At 41.1% G+C, this 22,335-nt stretch overlaps 1 protein-coding gene across 3 annotated transcripts in view; it reads left to right on the forward strand.

Annotated features, from left to right (window-relative positions):
* FYN (FYN proto-oncogene, Src family tyrosine kinase) overlaps nucleotides 1–22,335 on the forward strand; it is a 143,484-nt gene that overhangs the window by 97,251 nt on the left and 23,898 nt on the right. For 2 of the 3 annotated variants that reach the window (XM_064447449.1, XM_064447447.1), the window contains 6 exons: nucleotides 6,921–7,178; nucleotides 7,773–7,869; nucleotides 11,355–11,453; nucleotides 12,554–12,657; nucleotides 17,278–17,427; nucleotides 20,680–20,844. In XM_064447449.1, the coding sequence (XP_064303519.1) occupies nucleotides 6,932–7,178; nucleotides 7,773–7,869; nucleotides 11,355–11,453; nucleotides 12,554–12,657; nucleotides 17,278–17,427; nucleotides 20,680–20,844 (862 nt within the window). In that variant the 5' untranslated portion in view covers nucleotides 6,921–6,931. Of the gene's footprint in view, nucleotides 1–6,920; nucleotides 7,179–7,772; nucleotides 7,870–11,354; nucleotides 11,454–12,553; nucleotides 12,658–17,277; nucleotides 17,428–20,679; nucleotides 20,845–21,321; nucleotides 21,478–22,335 lie in introns of all 3 variants that reach the window. The other variant, XM_064447450.1, reaches the window with a different exon arrangement.

Genomic DNA, 22,335 nt, shown 5'->3' on the forward strand with positions numbered 1-22,335 from the left:
AGACATTCATCACTCTCTCTTCCTGGCAGTCAGTGGCCACCCGCCCTGCCCCATGGACAGCTGTGCTCACAACCTCTGGCAGAAACCAAGGGTCTGGTTGTAGTTCAGTGAGATCCTTCAACATGCACCTTCCCTTTACTGGTCCTGGCCTCCAAGGCTGGCTGAAATTAAATGGCCAAGAAGAAGCCCAAATCTTCCTCTTTCATAACTGACTTTTAGTTCAGGTCCCAAAGCAGAAAAAGAGGGAAGGCCAGCACAGTCTATACTTTGCAGACATGTGTGACAACTTAAATATTGCCTGTAGTGTCAGGAAGCTGTCATTTTCTAGGGCCATGTCCCCGCAGGAAGGCACAGCAGGGCAAAATATGGCAGTTCAAAGCTCCTTGCAGGCTCTGCTCTTCTAATGGCAGCAGGAGCTGCTCATTTTCCTGAATCCCTTCTGCACCACTGTAGAAGACTTCATGCCAACAAAAAAACAATAGTAGGAGTGCTCCAGCATTGTCAAAGGCATTTGCTTTGAGCCAAAGCAGTATGGCAGCAGGAGTTCGTCTAAGACTGCTCTTCCTACTTTTCTGGCCATGGATGTCCACTGACACTGGGCATGACTTTTGACTTGCTGCAGACAACAAGCAATTAAACTGCTGGTATTTTTCTACTCAGCCCCCTAAAGCAGAGTCTGGGTGTGAAGCGTTAAAGGGCTGTCTGCAAAAATCAAATTAATGCAGCCCAGACATTTTTCAGTGCTGTTTTTCTCATGAAAACACTGTTTCAATGCAGTCATTGATCCGGATACATCCTGGCCACTGACTTGAAGTTTTGCCCTGGTGTTTCTAGCCTTTTGTTCAGGAATTACCCCATTATGTATGAGGTTTTTTGCATAACTTTAATAGTCGCAGGACATCCAGCGGTGGTACTGCGTCTTCTCTGATTTACTTTTTTTAATGCAATATGATGGGTGTGGTGCACATGTAGGTTTGCAGGCATTCTACACAAGTCCCGTCTCCAGCCTCTTTTAAGCATGAACCAGATCTTTCTGGTTTTGCAGTAAAATTCTAATCTTTCTAGATTGGGACATTAGTAGAAAGATTATATGTATATATATAGTAACCTGCAACCCACAAACCTGAGGAATAATGAATAACACCCAACAGTTCTAATTATTTTAAAGCATTTTCTGGTATCTTTCTGACCTGCTTTATGATTCCTAAAAATTGTGGAATCACTGGCCAAGCTGGAATGAAGGCAGTCCTCCTAAAGGTCCCAGAGTTAATAGATATAAACAAACAAAAATAATGCAACAAGTGTTGCTATTTTATTCCATCTGTTTAATTTGGGTTGGCTTGAAACTGACACTGAATGAATTCTGGAAATCCAAAATGCTCCCATCAGCATAGATGTAAGTCAAAGAGAGGTCAGCAAGCAGACAGAACAAGAATTATTGACCTACATAGGACTAGTTTTAAGTGCCTGTTTGTTGCCCAACTTGTAATGCCTTCCTAATGACTTGTAATACTCAAAGTGGGTGAACAAGTCTTTTCTGAAAATTGGGGGTTTTAATGTGACTCAGGCTTGTGTTTCAAAATATGTACTCCATCACTTTCTCTCTCAGGAGCTAGTAATGGTGGCATGGAAAGTAAGACATTTCAAATTCAGGGTAAACTTCTGTGTTGATTGTTCCCCCTATCCAGCCTGCAGGAGGCATTCCACAGAAAACTAAAGTCTGTCTTAAAATTTTTTGTAGTTCTTGGAAAGCCTTTTCTGTCCTCCTTGCATCTTCACGGTAACTCAGAATGTGGCATTTTTAATATTAAATCCTACCGTAGCTCATGAAATCTGGCTTATTTGATGTCACAGACTGATACTTCTGTGGTGCTTTCAGCAAAACATAAAACACGAAAAAGATATCCCTTTGAGAATATATTTTTCACAGCCATGCTGGATGCAACCCTTGGTTTCATTAACAAGCATGTTCACCACAGAGACTGAATAAAAGCCAAGGATTTTGGTCTTCTGACTCCCTTTTAACATAACTGTTTCTTAACTCAGCTTTCCCGCTGGTGCTTTCCAGACAAGATTTGTAGATTTGGTCAGAAAAAGACAGTTGACAGTTACCAGTCATCCAGCCTTTCCTTTTCATGTCTTTTACTGAAGGAAGTTCTAAAAATATACTGTCAAATTTCATTCCAAAGAAAACCATGGAGAGGAAGGAGAATACAGCCTGCTGGGTCTGAACCTGCTCCCCATCTCTTCAGCAGGTTGGAGCCCTCTCATGCGGTGGTCTCCTTTCCCAGGCAAGAGGTAGGAGGCCAGAGGCATGGATAGGAGGGTGAAGAATAGATTGGTGTCTCCCTGCATCTCCCTGTACCCCTCCCTCAAACTTTTTAAGGATCCACTTTCTTCTACACCAATCAAAAAAGAAGATTCTGAAGAGATACTGTAATTCAGAGTTTCTGCCATGAGTTGCAAAATCTTATGGAAAAACTTCTTATGCTCTGAAGGAGTGAATTTACACCAGACTTCCTCCCATCCATCTTTTCCTGATGGTTTACAACTGCAGAAGCTAGACTAAGCAAAGCCTTATCAATGCTCTTTGCTTTTCAAATATCACGTTTGAGCTTTTCCCTTTAAAATAGAAGTATGAAAAATTGTCTTTTCCTGATACTCCTGGAGTTTTCCTAGGTATCAATTAGCTAGCAGAGAACTGCTTTTGTTTCTGTTAATGGAGTGGATGTCTGGCTTTGGCAGGTATTTCAGTCTTGGCTTCCATTTTGTATCGAGAACCAACAACCTGCTAGAAAAACTGAAGGAGGGTGAATTACGGTAATAATAACAGTGTTCATAACATCTCCTTAGCCTTCATCTGTTTCCTAACTGAAAGTAATTAATATATAATTAAGATAATTAATTATCTAAATAATTAATAATGATATAAATTTTTAAAAATCTTTGTCAAATAATGTTTCCGCCATGTAGGAGGAAACTACTATTCTGGTTAGGCTGATGTTGGATTACTTGCAGTGTAAATGTTGGAGTCCAAGAAATACATAAAAAGGACAAAAAAGGAGACAAATAACATAATGGTTATTTTCATTTTTCTCTAAGGAAGTCTCAAAAACCATGTTAATGTATTATATTTTCATGAAAACACGTGTTTTATATTGCCCAAAAAACCACAACTTCAAAATAAACAAGTTCAACTTGCTTGATTAAAAAAATTCATTTTAATTAGGCTAGTTACATATTTTTTAAAGATACCAGTGTCAAATGATGATAATGCTGTGTGACCCATAACTCGCACATCTGAGAAATGCTACCTTTCCTAATGGAAATGGAATAAAATCTTGTTCCTTCACCATAAGTTGCACAGCATGTTGCATGAACAACGTTGCATGCTCATCTCTAGAGAATTTGGTGTAAAACAGCTCCAGATTTTGTTTGGTGATCTCAGAGCTGGCTGAATAACTCCAGCCTTCCACAGCTCCAAATGCTGACGTGCTGGGAGATGAGACTTTAGGATATTAAAAGCCTGTTCTGTGACACTGAGGGAGATTAGTTTTTGGAATCCATTCATTGACACAAAGGCCGATGCTGAATGGAGGTTATATTGATTGTCTATGAAACCCCTGAGTTAGCTGAAATCACTTTAAGCATACATGCATACATGTATTCTCTCACATTTAGCCAACTCCCCGTGATGTTGGTTTCTATAAGCCAGGAACAGACAACTTTCAGGGACTTGGCTTGAAAAGATGGGTGCATGTAACACCCTCTGTCACATTTTACAAGAGGCTACAGTCAAGCAGTCTTTATACTCAGATTGTCTAGACACTGTGACAAAGTGGGAAAGGGCAAGTGAAAGAAAAAGCCCTTTTTGTCAGTCTTTCAGTTTGCATCAAATTCTCCTTCCCTGTGCCCTGCCACTGCCAGCAAAAAGATAAAGGGAGCAAAACCCAAACAAAAATCAAGAAGCTGATAATTCACTTGTTTCTATTCATATCATTCCTAGTAAAAAGAAAACCCCAAACCATTATTTTTATGAAACTACCAGGATATATGCATAATTTCTCCCAGTTTCTTCAGTTTTTTTCAGGATTAATATTTCAAACAATTTTATTTTTGCAGCTGATTTGTATTTTTAACTTTTTCCTCATCAATGATTAAATGAAGTGTGTAGGGCTGTCTTGTCAGCACTTGTAAATTGGTATGTGAAATCTTCCCAGATTTCAGTGGAGATTTTTTTCCCTGCTCAGCTGAACATTTGTGAATGAGCAACAAGAAAACCCCTTTCCCCCCACCACTCTCCCAGATTTCACATTTTCCATCTCTATTTTTCTTTCATTTTTTACATTTTCCTTCCTACATTTTCCCGTGAAAAAACATGGGAAAAAATAAGAGGAGAAACAGAGCTGGGAGGAGAAAGGGAGGAGGCAATAGTGTTTCACAGGGAGGTAAGGTTACAAGCCAACAAAAAGGCTGCTGAGATTCTTCTTTAAATATTAAAGCCTGCGTATCACTTAACTGGTCTGAAGTGAATAAGTGTATGTTCTCCCAGACTCATCCTCCCACCCAAAGCCTCCTTGGGCTCTGCCCGTGCTGATAGCAGCAAGAAGAGCCGTCACCCCACACGGCCCTTGCGCTCCCTGTGGTCCTCCTTCAGCCCCTGGCATTGCTTGCAGGCTCCTTGGCTCTGAAAGGAGCTGGGAAAACCTCACCTCTGAATGACCTCTCCAAACAGGGTCTTCAGAGCCAGACCATCCTGCTGTCGAAACAGGTAAAAGAGGCAGAGATATCTGCGCAAGCAGTTTTTCACAACTGATATGAAGCTGGCCGGGTCACCCCTGCGCCCGTCGCAGTACCTGTGGGCTCACCTGGAGTCATTGCTGGTCCCAGGGAAGGACAACCTCGAACCTCCAGCACTGACCCAGCTATCAGGGCAAGCAGAGGCTGGAGGCCAGCACAGCTGCCGCACCAATAGCAGCAGCAGTGTGTTTTGCAGCCTCCAGGCTGCAAATCCCTTTCCCTCAACCTGTTGTCACTTTAGTTTCTTGAGGGATCCCAGCTCATGCCACCTGTTGCAGCAAGTGCAGAGTCAAAAGTCCTTGCTTCTCTTCATGTGAGCAGACTTAGCTTTTTGGTGAAGGGACTCTGCTGAGTGAATGTGACATCTTGAAGGAAAAACAGAAATGCAAAAAGAGTGCCTTTAGGTTAACCGAAGAGGAAGAGATGGTAGACCTGTGCGAACTGCAGCAATACAGCTCAGGGAAATACATTAAAATGGTGCTTGTTTTTCTGAACAGGCTTGCAGAATAATTGGAAGTATCTTCAAATTGTAGAAAATACCCTTCAACAGAAGGTTTTTTTTAATTAGGCAGGTTAGATTTAGGAAGCAGGTATCCAGACTGTGGACTGTCACAGGCAAGCAAGGAGCTACTGCATAATTTTTCAAGCATTAGCAGTGGAGGAATATGCTTTTTCTGAATCCCATGAGTTTGTCAAAACCAATTTCCTGTGTTGATGTTGGGGTAAGGCATACAAAATAGCCAGCCTGGCAGCTACAGAAAAATGAGGATATTTGGAAAAGGATAGGCTTTTTATTTACCCTAAGTGACGGATATTGGCTGAAATGTGAAAAGAAATTTGAAAAACAAAAAAGTTCTTAGCTATACTTTTTTTATGTTCTGTGCATTTTCTCCCTGTCTGTTTGTTAACTCTGGACAAAGTATGCCCAGTAATTATGCACTTTTTGCATCCCCACTCTTTAGAGTATGTTGTTTGTGTGCTGGTCAGGCATAAGGGTCACCATACTGTTTCAGATCAAGGGTGCATCCAGATGAGTATCTGATTCCCTAGATTTATCTCACCCAGCTTCAGAAACTCAGGGTTTATGTCTAGATTTAGCTCAAGTCAATAGGAAAGAGTTTGGTGACATCAGCACATGAATTATAATATGTTAGAGCTGACAGATGAAAAGCAATACCAAGTAACAGGACTAACCTCAGAGGGCTGCTTCTAAGATGTGGCCAGTCACCCTCTGTCTCCCTCCACGAAGAGAGAGGTAGGCACCTAAAATTAAGAGAGATTAATCCAGGCCCTGGTAGTGCCCCATGAGGGTACTAAACAAGAGGTTACAAAAATTAAAAAACTTAGAACAACCTTTTCCAAGTCGTACCCTCTCGGTTTCTTCCTGTCCAGGATCCAGACTTGGAGACACTCTGCATTCCATGCATTAATTCCTCCATGATTTTGTCTAGTTTAACTTACGTATACCTTTGGCTGCACCACCATCCACTACCGGCAGGTTTTACGTTTCTGCTTGGTACTGCGTAGAAGGGCACTTCTTTTTCTTTTCCTTCTGCCCTCTGATGAGCTCCCTCCTACTTTCCTGTGCCGTGCTAACTCTCAGCACGTTGTGTCTGCCTTTCTGCCTGTCACGCATAGCTCCAGCAATGAAAAAAGGTTGTATTGCCTTTAGGTGAAGTCAGCTCTTGTGTAGTTGGTAAGGTCAAACATGAACCACTCTGTGTTTTGGGGGCAGACTTGAACACCTCCAGCTGCACTTTTTGGCTGAGTCCTTTGCCTGCCAGTCGTGCTCTCCTGGCAAAGGATGAGCAAGAGGGGTTGGTTTCTTCTCCTCGCTACCTCTGTGCAAGCCATTGCCTGGGGCAAGGCTGGGCAGAGAGCTGCCATTACCCTAAGAGCAGGCAGGACCTCCTTCCCCAGGCCTTGATGGGAAACCACTGTGAGGAATATTTTGTTTGACCTTTTCCCAAAGTGTTGCTGTTTATATTCAAACCTGTGGGTTTTTTCAAAGTACTTAACTTTTGAGTGGTGAACTTAATTTGATCCTTGTCATATGTGGATTTGGGGGAGATCTGGTAAGCATCAGTGTATGAACACCTGTCCTTTCCTTCCTCCCCTAGGATTTTAGATAATGGGCTGTGTGCAATGTAAGGATAAAGAAGCAACAAAACTGACTGACGAGAGGGATGGCAGTTTAACTCAAAGCTCAGGCTACCGCTATGGGACAGACCCCACTCCGCAGCACTATCCTAGCTTTGGTGTGACTTCAATCCCGAACTACAACAACTTCCATGCCACAGGAGGCCAAGGACTGACTGTGTTTGGTGGAGTCAATTCCTCCTCTCATACTGGAACACTGCGTACAAGAGGAGGAACAGGTCAGTTTCAAAGTCTTCTTTCAGTGCTCTTAGTGAGTATCAATCACATAATTACAGCAGAGGCACAGCTGTCTCAGTGTGCTGCTTTTGGGAGGAGTTATTTCATGAAATAGTGCAAAGAACTGAAGTAGGGGTGGAGCTGGGTCTTCAGCCCTACCTTTGCTAACTTGCAGGTGCTAGTTCAATTGGGGGGTGACAATGTATACATGCCCAATTTGGCTGACTGATTGCCTCATCCATCTACCAGGGAACAGAAAGTGTGGTCTGAGCCACCTCAAGTAGTTAACAGGAAACACTTGGCATGGCTATGCCTAAACTCTCTCTTCAAACCCCCTTTGCCCACTTGGGATCCTGTGCTGTGTGTGTACCAAACCAAGAGTACTGATGACTGTACAGAGTGAAGGAGGTGGTGTGCCCACAGGCTGCATAAAAGCAGAGGGATTAGAATGGCTGTCCAAAACATAGGAGGCTTCAGTTTATTTTGCTCCTCAGCAACCAGAGTAGCTTACATTTGGGCTAGCCACCTCATCTCTTAAGGGTCCTTTCCCTCCTGTTTTTTGTGATGGAGTGTAACTCACCTATCTTCTTCTTTAGGTGTAACTCTTTTTGTGGCGCTTTATGACTATGAAGCAAGAACAGAAGATGACTTGAGTTTTCACAAAGGAGAAAAATTTCAAATACTTAACAGCTCGTAAGTTTTAGGCTTGGGAATATGCTTTTAAATATTTTTAAACTTATAATGTTGACAATTCTATTTGCCTGCTTGTGTTATTAGTAAAATGTAATGTTGGATATTCAAGATATGTAGGGTTTTTACTCTATGCTTACTTACTCGTCTTTGCATTTAGTGCACTTTTACAAAGTGTTTTATTACGGGAAAAAAAACCCTTCAACCGCATGCAGCTTTACTTCAAAAAATAAGTGTTAGATTGTGTGATTCACTGCTTACATTTCACTGTAAACTTACATTCAGAACTGAGAGTGCCAGCTCTGTACTTTACCAGTAGTCACACAAGTTCGGCAAGGCACGTACTAACACTTTTTGCGATCTGCTGCAAGTGCCTCTACACAGAAGTGAGCTAAAAACTGATTCACAAAAGAGATGTTACCCAGACTTGCGTGCCAAGTTTAAAAGTCTTTTTTTTTTTTTCCATTTAAAGGTAGGTGATACAGTCAGAACATGCTAGGAAGTTCTGTTAAGTGAGAATGCACCATTGTACAGTTGCATTTGGCATGAAAACCACACCTCCATCCTGGAAATCATCAACTTAAAATTAATTTTATTAACTGCCCATAGGAAAACATCCCTTAGCAATTTAAAAATAACATCTAAAACTTACTGTGCTACTGACCTATATCTGAACATCTTGTAATTCTTGGCTAAGAACATAAAACTGAGGGCTCTGTGTTATGTTCAGTATTGCTATCACGTGGAGGGAAAAATGGGTTAACGACCAAGTAGGCCACTTTCTAGAGGGTTTGTGATATTGCTGTCATCTTTTTTTCTTGCACCACATGATAGTGAGGCAAATTCATCTGTGGTGCAACTCCTGTTAATTTTAATAGAACAACTCCAGGGTTGGAGTTGGCTCAATGTACATTAAAGTTAAAAAAAAAAAATCAGGTAATTCTGTGGAATATTTCATGAAGCCATGAAGCTGAAGAGCTTTGATGTAGATGAAAGCACAGGAACTTCAGTTACAACTTGTGGAGGGAGCAGCAGTTTAAAAAGCTCCCTACTTCTAAATTAGCACTTGGAAAAAAAACCCTTTTTTAACTTGTCATCCATTTTTGTTCATGTTCCCTGCTGCTTTCCTAACCTTGCACAAACTATGCCATAACTTGAAACAGGAAGAAATTCCACACGTTATAAATTCCTTACACATGCCAGTTGGTGAAATCAGGGGGTGCTCACTGGGACTTGTGGAGCAATCGTACTTGGAGTCGGTGGGACAGAGAGATTCTCCCACGTGTGGGGGGTTGGAGTACATGCATTTTGATGCAGGTGATTACTGCCAGGAAGAAGGTTTTCTATGAGAAAAAAACCCAAGCATCGACTGATTTTCTTGTAGGATTATAGAAGCTCAGTTCCCATCATAGTCAGCTCTGTCTGCTTATAAACATGGACCTGACCACACTCCTGGAGTACTGACAGCCAGGCTGGGAATCTCCAGAAAGCAGCTTGTCTGTGAGAATGCTTCCTCTCTTCACTTATATTAGAAATTACATGAAAGAAGCCCATTTTTTTAAGAGTCTGCCAACGCTGCTTGCAGCCAGAAAGCATATATGTGCTCTGGAATTTTTGAAGGCGTTTGGATTTTTTTTTAGCTCTCAACAAATGAAATTTGATTTATGCTGTGGATTAAAAGTTCAGGACAGCAATGCCTGATATGATGTACAGAGGGTATCCCTGTGATTTGAAGTCAGAAACAATACCAAGAACAGTCTGGGGGAAAGAGGTACCTGCAGGGGTGGTTCAGAGCAGACCCTGACTTCAGGGCTCAGAAACATTCGGCCATCCCCTGCATCCCCACCAGCACTCCCACACACCCTGGCTAGCCCCATTGACTAGCCTCCTCCTACCTCAGCTGGGCGTCTAAAATTAAGAGCTGTGAAAAAAAGTCAGCATTCCTCTTCTTTTCTGTCATTGCTTTCAGAGATTTAAGCTTCTCTGTCAAAGCAAGAGGGGGTTGTTCCTGATGTGATCATCTACGGGACTGCTTTTTTCCTCCCTAGATATGATAAAATACCTCCATCTAGTGGAGTCTCTGTACAGTAAGGAGAAGAAATGTAATGGTAAAATTTATCAACGACAGTATGGCATAATCTCTCAGAAATATTCTACAGCAACATACGGGGGAAGGGTTAGTACTTCAGCTGATAAAATTAGGGATGTAAACAGATAGGGCCATTTGCCTGACATACTAATGCACACAAGGTGTAGTAAAGTAGTGTCAGCTGCCAGGCTTTAGAAAAGCTACTTGTTCTTCACTTCATTGAACTGTAGAATTGGAACGTCTCCTTTTTGACTAATCACAGCTGTCTTCTAGTTGTTTTCCATAGAGTTTATACTCCTTCAAGCTGGTAAAGAAAGTGGAGTTGAAAATTTAAAGTAAGAGCTCACCTTGACACAACCTTTCCTGCCAGTAATAGCTTAGACAATGTGTTTCCTGTAATTGCTTGCTTACAGAAGAGGCTAATTCTCTGACTATGTTTGATAATAGTGTTTTATTTAGTGAACAAATCTCTGTTTTGCAGAGAGGGAAACTGAGAAAGTTTCTGAGCAGTTCAGAAATAGAAAAGAGAATGCTTATTAGTAGCGGTAGGAGTGAAACATTGGTGAATCTGGTTCTGAGAGTGAAATACAAATTGCTAAATCACAAATCACTGCAAAAAGCTGTAAGATGAACTGTAAAAAGCTGAGAAATATAATTCTCTTAAAGTTGCACATTCTTCAGCAGCACGCATTGTCTGAAGGGCAGTACCGTGTACATGCACATGTACAACAAAAATTGATGCTAAGCCTGTGGAACACTGCCATAAGATGGTCCAGCATGGACCTCTCATATTTATATGTTGTAGAAGAATGGTTTTTTTAAGTATTTGAAAATGAAGCCAGGTCCTTTGCTACTTCAGATACGTCCTCTAGGTGACCAGGAGAGGGAATCTAGACAATTAAGTGTGATCTTTAATGGCCATCTAAAACTCCATGTTGATAGATGGCTTTTTGATGCCTTTGGGTTTCAGATTCATTATCCCCATAGCAGTTTAAAATAAGCCATTGATGTGACAGTGTTCCATTTGGCAGTTTTTCTGTAAGCCCTCTCAAGGGTCTGTATTAGAATAATTGCTATGGAGACACTTTTCAATATTCTCGTCCAAACCCAGCCCTCACCAAACCTGATTTCACTGGGTTGTTATGCCTGTTTATGCCATTATGCTACGTTTGGAAGGCTATATTACTAATCACCACTGAAATAATAATAGGTGTAAAGAAATATATATATATTATTTGGGTTTAGATGCAAACAGCTATCTCAGATGCACACCAGTGATAGAGATGAATTGCTGTTGATTCTTACACCGTGCAGCTGTGGGTGCTGTTAACAAATTCAGATCATTGTCTTTACAGCTGTGTCTCGCTCTCACTTTTCCTCCTCACCTCTGTTTCTGCAGGGAAGGAGACTGGTGGGAGGCCCGGTCCTTGACAACAGGCGAAACTGGTTACATTCCCAGTAATTATGTGGCTCCAGTCGATTCCATCCAAGCAGAGGAGTATGTTTTCTTTTCATTGTAAAGACCCATTAGTGCTATATTCGAAGGAGGTTCAAGGAGTTGGTTTTGATTGATTGCAGCGATTTTTCAAATTACTTACATTATTTTTATTTTGGTTCTTAACTGCACTGATAAATAATTAGGTAATTAGTAACAAAAGAAGCACAAGCTCAGTGCTTTTTCAATGTCAAAACAAAGGAAGAAAACCTAAAGGAACATAGGTCTGCTTCCTTTATTTGAGTGTCAACTAATTTCAAGCATTAAACAAAAGGTGCCCTTGCTTTTCCTGAACCAACTTGTAAAAATATTTGAAGTCAATTAGTGTGCAAACTGTCTATTAAAGAGGGCGTGTTTTATCAACAAATACCTACCAACAGGTAGGATGCCTACAATGCATACAGCAGACAGCATAATGAAGACATATCTATGTGAAAAATTCAGTGCTATTTGTATCCATATTATTTCCAGTATAAAAGATGCTTATATGGCTGAGCAGGTACTACTGCAGTCTGTACTTCAGGTTATACTTGGTTGATTGTGAAACCAAAAAAAAAAAAGAAAAAAAAAAATATGCAGGAAGGAAAAAGGTACCAAAACTCCGAAAACCTTATACAACCACAACGAAGTGGTTGCATCTGGTCCTTCTACTGAGGTTTTATAGCTGTGCTACAACAGAAATATTGAATACTAATACATCACTCTGTAAGTCAAATCTGTTGTTTATAGCAACATCTGTAAAAATACTACTTTTGGGTAGCAACGTATTTTTCTGCCCTTTTCCTTGTCTACTCCTTCCTCCCGCCAAGTCTTTCTCTGTTTGTCCAAATCTGGCCTTTGTCCTAAGACACCAAACAAGTATTCTCAGCATCTACTGATTATAGGCATAATGCAAAGTGCTACTGCACAACATATGCAACATCTACTACACAGTTTGTTGCATTAGCTTCCCACCACAATAGAAGAGACACAGTATGACAAAAATGGTTGAATATACTTGAGTAACCATAGTTTCCAAAAATAATCCTCCATGTCTGAGCTCTGTGACACTGCCTGGTAATCCTATGTAGCGTTTGTCTTACTATTTCTGATGTTTCCCTAAGGTGGTACTTCGGCAAACTTGGCCGAAAAGATGCTGAGAGGCAGCTGTTGTCATTTGGAAACCCCAGAGGTACCTTCCTGATCCGGGAAAGTGAAACTACCAAAGGTAGGCTGGCCAAAGCTATTCTGACTACGAACGAGAAGATAGATGAGAAAAGTTGTGCTAAGTTTGTGAAATACTGTTTTCAGTGGTACAAAGGTAGAGATAAATGTCATCTTGCATATATGTGAGCTAGGGAATTAGATTTCTGGACATCCCAGGTCTTAGAGTGAGTCTTCAAAGCAGAGAACAACCCAAGTGCAACCCACGTCATGCGCAACCCATGGTATCTGCAGTGCAAGTGATGCACAGGCAGGGTGCTCTGCTCTGCTGTCACACTCTGAACATTGCACTGTCTCTCTCAACATGTGTGTTGAGGATACAACTATTGCAATGGAGTCCAGTGGAGAGTGGCCCCTCAGAACCGCAGCTATGGGGCTACAGGAGGCAGACCTCCTGGTGTCCATATTCAGGTCCAGGGACAGCCAGCTAGCTTACTGTGAACAGATACTGGGAATCTCTAGTCTAGTTTGGTGAAAATTACTGCCTACTACAGAAGAAGCAGAATATTTGAACCTTCTTGCCTGGAAGATGTAAGGTAAGATTCGGCAGGGGAAGGAGGTACTAGTTATTATTTTGGGAAGATTAGGGGATTTTTTGGCCTTTCTTCTTTGGGAAGGGGGAAGATATAGCAGTTTTATATTCACAGATTAACACTGAAAAGACTTGAAAATATTTCTAAATAATATATTCATAAAGCGTTCAACTATATCCATTCTGTTGAAGTCAAGTGGAAGGATGTATTCTCCTCCTTCCCTCTAAGAAGACTGGATGAGTTCCAGTTTTCTTGGTGGGTTCTATCTTTGCTTTTATATTTTGTTCATGAGGCCTGTCACATCTTCAAAGCTTCACATGTATGAAAAGATCTCTCCAGCTCATACAACTATTGAGGAGAAAACCTGCAGCTAAGTGAAAAACAAACCTGGTCATTTCTCAATTAACCAGCAATCCAAAACAATAGCTGTGGGAAACATAAGTCACTAGAATTAATTGCATGTAAGTTCTGAAGTCTAATGATGGTTCATGTAATTAAAGCACTGAAAAGTCAGTGCTTTGATCAGAGCACCCTCTGTCAGCTAGAGTTAGCTGACGAAGTTATTGGAATCATGACTGGTAAAGGGGCTTAAAGAAGAGGTGCACTACTGCCCAGTCCTCTCTACCTGACCTATCGCCAGACATTTCATCCTGTCAATTAAAATTGTGAGTTTTACATTTTTGACACCTGCAGTGACTGGATTCCTCCTTTGCTGCCCATAACTCTGAAGACTGCTTCTGCTGCAAAATCTGAATAGACATGCTGTTGTTTCAGGCAGCTAATTTCCCATCTTGTAACCCCACAGCTTCACCATACCTTACGTAGCAGTGAGGCATTCTCACCAGGAGCAAGACAGGCTCTAACTTGCTCTTTTTCTGCAAATAGCCTCCACCTGTTCATTTTCACCAACAGTTGTTGTGATGTGTGTGAGGAGCAGGACTTCATTCTGCTCTGTGCCAAGTTTAAAAACTCACTCATATAGGCATCCATGGATCCTAAAAACAAACACAACACTGTTTCTCTAAACCACATTATCAGTTTAGTCTGGTTTGACCATTTTTTATACAGTGATAGGGGATATGTTTTGCAGGGCTGTTTTGTTTGCTAAGTCAGGGCTTTTTTCTAGAGCTTCTTGTGAGACACAAAAGCATTGGGGAAATGGAGTAATCCATCATGGATGGACTTACAGCAGCAAGCTTAATTTCTCTGCATTTGAACTTAAGGCTTTCTACATCTTCAGGCTAAGTTTGCATCAAAGCCATTGGAAAAAAACCAAACACGCATGGGTTTTCTCAAAAATGCCTGTTTCCCTTCTCATCCTTGTGGTATTTCAGTGTGTTGTTAGAAGAAAACAGAGGGAGCTTGTTGTTCATGAGAGAGAAAAAAGTCATCTGGGAGGGCTCGAACAGCACATTCTCCCATAAGTCTTCTCAAAATGCCTTACTCCAGCTAGTCATCTTGGGCTTCAGGCAGGAATTGTTTTGTGACCTAGAATCATCCCTTCTGCTTTAAATAATAACAATAAAAAAATTAATCAGGATCATGTTAAAAGTATCATCATGGGTGACTTAAGCATGAATTTAACCTCCCTTGATCATGGTCGCCTTCTCTTCTTACTTCCAAAATAAATCATATGGAGCTGGCTTTTCATCTTTTCAATGCCTGACTACCCAGGTACTTCATCAGCTCTTGTCTATATAATCCTTCACCTGGTTTCAATCTCCACCCTCCAAGACTGTCTGGTTTTAGGTTTGTTTTTTTAAAAAATTCATTAGTATGATATATTGTAATGCCGTATTTCTATCCAGATTTTTATTATGTATATCTCTTCTATTTGAATTAATCATCAGATAATAATGAATAGTATAAATAACGAACAGCCTAAATAAATGAATAACGAAATCCATCTTGGTTCTTATTTTTGTCCAGATTTGAACTAAAGCTCCAGTTCTGCAACTTGATCTGGGGTCAGCGGGGGTCCACAGAGGGCCACCCACACAGCTCTGATTGCAGACCTGGAGACACAGATTGTTTACATTTTCCTAAAGAATCTAAAATAGTGACCAGATAGGCAGGGAGCGTGACTAAAGAAAATACAGCTGCTGCCAGAGGATCAAAACTCACAAATGCGGAGGTGGAGAACACTGCCTGGAAATTTTTGAAAGTAGGCTGACAGTGTACAACCCAGAGTGGTGGTACAAAGCATGCACAAGATGTGCTTGCAAATCCCCAAAAAGCTTTGAACTCCTAGCTGAGAGATGTACTTACTCAGTGGGAGAACATCCTCAGAAGAATTTCCTAAACAAACAGTGTTTTTCTACACTTAGAAATAAAAACCATGTCACTCCTCTCAGGGTGTCTCCCATTCACATAAACTAGAATCATCTGTGTAAGTAAGTACTGGCTCTTTTCCTCCTATTTAGAGGACAAACAACAGGGAATTCGAGAAGTCCTTGGAGCCAGGGTGGAGACGTTTTGTTCACTGCAGCTCCCTCGGCGGTGAGCCGTCCACCAGTGTGACCTGTTGCAGGTTCACATGGTCACGGAAACTTCTTCCTGGAAAGACATCTTACATCAGGGATCTCAGCCACCTAACTGTGGGGTTCTTTAAATCGTTTCACTTAGCTGGAGGTGGTTCTGGAGGATGTGAACTGCCCAGGCGTGCTGAAAAGCACCCGGACTTGGGATAAGCAGCAGTCAGTGCTGTTTGCCATCAGACCTGTAGGAAATACCTCCACCTTTCATATTGTGCAAAATTGTCTGCTGGTGGTTTTCCTTTCTTGCCCGTAGCTGACATGGTTACCAGTGAAAGCAGCTCAGGCTCCAGAAGGAGGACCTTCCTGAGATCTCTGCAGCTGCCAGTTACCTCCTGTTGTTTTTTTTTTTCCTTTTTAATGTCTGAATTACCTTTGAGTAATATTCGTCTGAGCCATGTGTGAAAACTTGTCTTCTCCACTGCCTTTGAAACGGCCCTGTTTTTGCTCAGGAACTGCATTATCCTTTAAAATGTGGCTTTGCTTTTGACACTGTAAAGAACCAACATGTGGGTGTCACTGTATGTAGAATAGGACTGTGCTTCAAATTAAGACACCTGAATGTGCAGGTCCCCATGTAGGTGGCCATGGTCCTTTTACAATCAGCAGGAAGCTGGTGTTCAGTTCAAATGCCCACAGCTGCAGACACCTAGTGCTCAAACCTGCATTACGCTATCAACATCTACAGTGCCCTAACATTCATGGAAACTAGACTGGGATTCAGCTGTCCTAATGGGACCAGAAGGTTATGTGTGGGCATCTAAACTAAGCCCATGGCCCACCTGCAGAGAGCCACCACTACACCGAAAACCAAAATCCAGCCCCTCAACTGAGGTTCCTTTACCTGGCCATTAGCATCCAGAGCCATTTGAAATGCGTGCGGGGCGTCCACTTGGATCGGACAAATGTGACAGCCTGTGGAAAAACTGCCAAGTCCTGGAGCGTCTCACATGGCACTTAACCTCTGTGTTTGGGCATCTGAATCCTGATGGTAAACTCTAAAGCTCCAGCGTGGATTTGGAAAGTAAAACATCCAGTTCTTGCAGATCTCCTGGTGCACAGTCTTGGTGTAGCACCACCTTCCAAAGGCTGTGACGTACAAAGTATGCTAATTTGGTTGGTTAATGTTTATAAAGAAGTTTGGGATCTGCCTGGGTAACAGCACTACATGTATATAAAGTCATTATCTCCAGTGATTCCTGTGAAAATCTTGATATTTTCTGTCCACTGGCATTTACATGAAGTAAAATATGTGCAGTGTAAACTGATAGTTAGAATAGGAATAGTCAATTTAGCAACCTGAAGCAGTAAATGTTAAAATGTGTTTTCATTTACACAGAAGTCCTGATTTCTTTCTAGAAAAGTGTGAAAGGGATGTGGTGTGAACATCATAAGATTTCTGTGGTACTTACTTTAGATTCACTTGTTCTTTTTCAAGGTACACTAAGCATTTTTTGGAAGCCATTTGTCTTCCATTTTATAACAACTGACCAGCAAACCAAAGTCTTTGTGTCTAAAAACTACTAACAATGTTTATTTCTCCTTTGCTTGGAACAGGTGCCTATTCCCTGTCTATTCGAGACTGGGATGATATGAAAGGAGATCATGTCAAACATTATAAGATTCGTAAACTTGACAATGGTGGATATTATATCACAACTCGGGCACAATTTGAAACTCTTCAACAGCTGGTTCAGCATTATTCAGGTAATTTTTCAGATAATACACAGCACTCTGAAGTATTTTAAAACAAAAGCCTTAGCTGCTGAACTGATGTATGTGTAAGACGCCCTAAAGAGTCATTTGAGCTATGTGTCTTCCTTGTTGTAATGCATCTTCCATTATCCCTTTCCCATTACAGTTATAAATGGCTTTGAGTGCTGTTCACAGTGTACAGCAGCAGAGCTTTTAAAAGCTGGCACTCTACTGAGGTAAAGGTTTTTGCCTGCTCTCCCTTTTCTAAGCAAACAGAATTACTGAATTCGACTTGCACATCTCAAAGCATGAATTCCCTGTGCATAAGCAAGTGCTAATATGTACTATTTTGGAGCACACTGTTGCTAATAAAGCAAATAGGGAATTGCATTGTGGAATTCAGTCACCTAAAGCAATGACCAAAAGGTTTGCATATATTACCTGGCTCAAATTTTCCCACTGGATTTGTGTTCAATGTGCAAAGTATTAACATTTAAATTATAATCAGTCTAATTTTAAAAATAAATACGGCAATATGGGTGTTTCTTTATGTACACTTTGTGTCCATCCACCAAGCCCTTTTTTTTTTTTTTTAAATTCCTGTGATTAAAATGTGGCATGCACTATTCAACTCAAAAATGCATCCTGCTGTCACTGGCGGTTGGTGAACAACAGATACAACTTAAAAGCCCCCCAAACCTCTGCATAGGAGAACTGTGTAGAGAATTATGTAGAATACTGCTGTGCTTCTCAACATGGTCGTTTTTTAAAGCAGAAATTTGTATTTTGAATTATTTTGCTTTTTTTTCCTTACTTTATCTTTTCATAATATTAACAGATGGCACCAAATGCTCACCGCTCAAAAACTTCTCATAATTTTTACTTGGGAAATCAACTTCTCTGTGGGGTGTTTTTCTGTATTCTTTGTATTCTGTCTGCTGTATTCTTATGCTATTCATACTAGACATCTGGCTGTCTTCTCTGCCCAATTTCTGAGGGGTGTATGCTGCCTGGGAGAATTTCTAGTTGTTTCTGGTGACTACATTAAACTAAGCTCAATAATGTATAAAAACTTACACCTAAGGACGATAATTTTCAACCCCACTATACCAGCTGGTATATGTCAACTTTTAGTTTCCTGTGGTCAAATTATTTGAGTGATGTATTTTCCATACACAGATGCAGAAACAAATAGATCTTGAAACAGCCATTACTGTGCAACGCAGAGGTATAATCAGTAGGATCCAGGTAGGGTAGCTCAGGAGGGCATGTTACAGACCCACACTCCAGAGGTTTCACCTGTGGTCTCCCAGACCCAGCTGAACCCAGGAGCCCTCATTCCATGCCAGCCCCGGCTAACTCAAATCATAAAGGCTGCCTCTAAAGGCCTGCTCTGCACTCTGGCATGTGGGAGGTAGTTTAGCGCAATGCCTTGAGAGTGCCTAGGTTTACTTTGAGGGAGAGCTCAGAGGTGCCCGAATGACTCTGTAAATATCAGCATTGTTCCTGAAGAGCCACTGCTGAGGCTGTAGGCCAGTGCCTTCACAGAAGGACAGGTACGCTCTGCAGCCCACCCTTCAGCCCTCATGCCATAGCTGTCCAGGCTGGAGGACCCGTCCTGTCCAAGCAGCTGGAAACCAGGCTTCCCAGGAAGACAGTGTGCAGTTTGGTCTCATGTAAGCTGTCCTGGGTCAGGAGTTGGAAGTACAAAGTATACCTTTGTACAGACACAGTGCAGGTGTCCCTGCGCTGTGCTCCCATTGCACGGCCATGTACCCTTATTACCCAGGCTTCCCTCTTATCCCAGCCCCTTCCTACCTGGATAATAAAGTTAACTGCAGTGTCTGGACTTTCACTGATGAGATTTAGAAATGAAAAATATTGAGATCCCCAGGGTGTCATGATGTCAAACAGAGGCCCAGTAATGGCACGTCTGAACCATTCGCCCAATCCCTAACAGCCAGCCTGTCAAGCTTAAGCTCTTGTGTGTGTAGTCTAGGCTTAACTGTAGCACCCACATGCCAAGCTTTTTTTTTTCCCAATTAAATAAAACAAGGTCTTAATAACCTCCAGTTTCTTTCCGCAGCTGTCCAAACTCATAAGGAAGCTTTCCAGATTCTATCCATATTTTGAGTAGTCCCTATCCTAATGTATCCATTGGAATTATCTTGGAGTAAGATACGCCAACTGATCAGCTAATCTTCCCTGTTTTGTGGTCTTTGTTGTCTTGCTATAGGAGAGACAATGAGGTCCATGTCAGGATATCTCTAGGGACTTCTCCACCATCCCACAACATTTGTGCTGAGGAGGCAGAGCTTGGTGTTGCAAGGAGCTTCAGTACTTGCCCACCTTGTGATGCTGAAACAAGCTGTTCACCTGCCCAGAAAGAAATCTTTCACAGGAGCATAGGAGAATAAAGATTATATTTGAGTCTGAAATACAGTTGCAGTTCCCCACCTTGTTCTGCTCTGCTGCACCTGATACAAGTCGCTGTGCAAGCTTTATATTGTAGCCCACTTTGTGCTGCATAGTATACTACACAACAATATGTGTGTGTATAAATATATTTTTATATATATCATTGTTTTAATCCTGCTAAAATATCTTGTGACTTTTGTCACAGTTCAGTCTTCTGTGAAGCTTTGCAAGAGATAAGTATAATAAATCTGCCCCCAACAACGTAGGACTGGCTACATACACTAGTAAAGATTTGTCATAGAAAGCATGGCAGAAAAAGTCTTTTACAGGACACCTACAAAAGCATCTTTTCACAGAGTAGAATATAGAAAATAACTTTTCCCAGGATACCTAGGAAAAAATTAGGAAAAAGTCTTCCAAATTTTCATGGATGTGATTTTCAGAAAAAGTGAATCTTCTCTGTGTTTCCTTTACTCAGTACAGAAACAATCCAGTTTGTGACTTACAGATGATTTTTAAAAAGTTATACTGTGCTTTAGTATACCAGTTACTTGCAAAGTTATCTTAACACAGCATTGTGGGAGAAGGGAAATCCTGAGTCCACAAGAGAAATCATCGGCCGTCACCTTCCATTCCAGGCTGTGGAAGCAGAGACTAAAATATTTCCTGTTCTGTCTCAAATGAATATGTTTCAGTGTTCAATTTCTAATCTTCCAGGATGCTTTGTGGTATGCAACTAACAGCTGTTGTGAGTAGCATTGTTTTTATGCTTACTGTTTTTGTTTCATGTCACACTTTTTTTTCTTTCCTCTCCTTTGCTGTTGGCTTCACTTCTGGCTCCATCAGAGAGAGCTGCAGGTCTTTGCTGCCGCTTAGTAGTCCCCTGTCATAAAGGAATGCCAAGGCTTACTGATCTGTCTGTCAAAACCAAAGATGTCTGGGAAATTCCACGAGAATCCCTACAGTTGATCAAGAGACTGGGAAATGGGCAGTTTGGGGAAGTATGGATGGGTATGGAGCAAAATAATTATTCTAAAATAGCTCTCTGTGTGGGGATTACACTATAAGATGGAAGGTGAAAATGTAGGACACTGTGACCCACAAGAAAAAAAAAAGAGCAAAGCTCAAACTGTTAGGAAAAATGTCTTTGGAATCATGATTTGACTTCGAAATTCTTTAGTCTTCAGCTTTCACTGTAACTGATGGCAAAAGAAAACTGAAATTCCATGTTTCCTCGGAAGGTTTCGATTTTGACAAATTACCACTGTCTTAATAATAAATCAAGACTCACAGAGTAATGTATTAATTATACCAAGGAGCCTTTTTCTACAAGCTAACAAAAAAGTCTTTACATTCAGTATCCAAAAATCAGTGTTCGCAAATGAACTTTAATGCAGCACTGAGAGACAAGTCACCTTCCATCTTTCTCAATGCATGCAAAATTTTTGATTATAAGTGTGGTTTTTTTATTAATTTCCTCTCCTATAGAGAAAGCTGATGGTTTGTGTTTTAACTTAACTGTGATTGCTACGAATAATACCCCACAAACTGTTGGATTGGCTAAAGATGCATGGGAAGTTGCACGTGATTCATTATTTCTGGAACAGAAGCTTGGTCAGGGGTGTTTCGCTGAAGTGTGGCGTGGTAAGGCAGAGAATATATTTTGCTTTGGATGGATCTTTTAAGGCCCTTTTGGCAGAAATAAACATTTCAAGTAGAGATCTTAAAGCTAAAAGACCAGAATAGTTTGAAATGTTAGTCTATATCACCTAAAACAGACCTAAATACAGTAGTCCACGGGGAAACTTCCTTTCACTTGCACACACCGGTATGAGAAGTTAGGGCATTAAACTTCATTAATTGCATTGGGTTTATTTGGGTGACTACACAATTGCTAGGTATTAAAATAGGAATGATGCTAAACTTGTAAGGCAGAATGGCTAACCAGAAATTAATCTGGTAAGTAGACTTTTTTTTTTCCTCGTGTATTTTAGGACTGGTGGGGTCAGACCCTGAAAATGCTTCCATCCACTATCCCAGTTATAATGGCAAATATCAGGAAGCTAACATTGTCAATCTAGCTTTCCCATGCATCCACTTCTGCATGCATCCAAAAGTCTGTTTTGAAATTTCTATCTGCAGCAGAACCCTGTAACTCGATATAGAGACCAGGGACAATAGAGGCAAGACTTGCCCAGCCCAGCTGAACTCCCACTTTGAAGTCCAGAAATATTGGCATTTTCCAAATCCACTGACATTGTTTTCTGCTCACTTGCCAGCTTTACTTACTGCTCCCCACTCTATGGGCCTCATTCTTTTAATGACTATAAAACAATAGCAATTTAAAATATACATAAATCTTGGTATTGCTATAGCATTGAAACACAATATAGTTGCCATTTAATGAGAGGTGGGCTCAGTTTTTGTGCCAAATTGCATTCTGTGTAGTCTTTTTAAAATGGCCAATTCAAATAAAGAAGCGCTATATGTTGCTTCTTCAGA

Source organism: Phalacrocorax carbo, chromosome 3, assembly GCF_963921805.1.
Source record: "Phalacrocorax carbo chromosome 3, bPhaCar2.1, whole genome shotgun sequence".
NCBI lineage: Eukaryota > Metazoa > Chordata > Aves > Suliformes > Phalacrocoracidae > Phalacrocorax > Phalacrocorax carbo.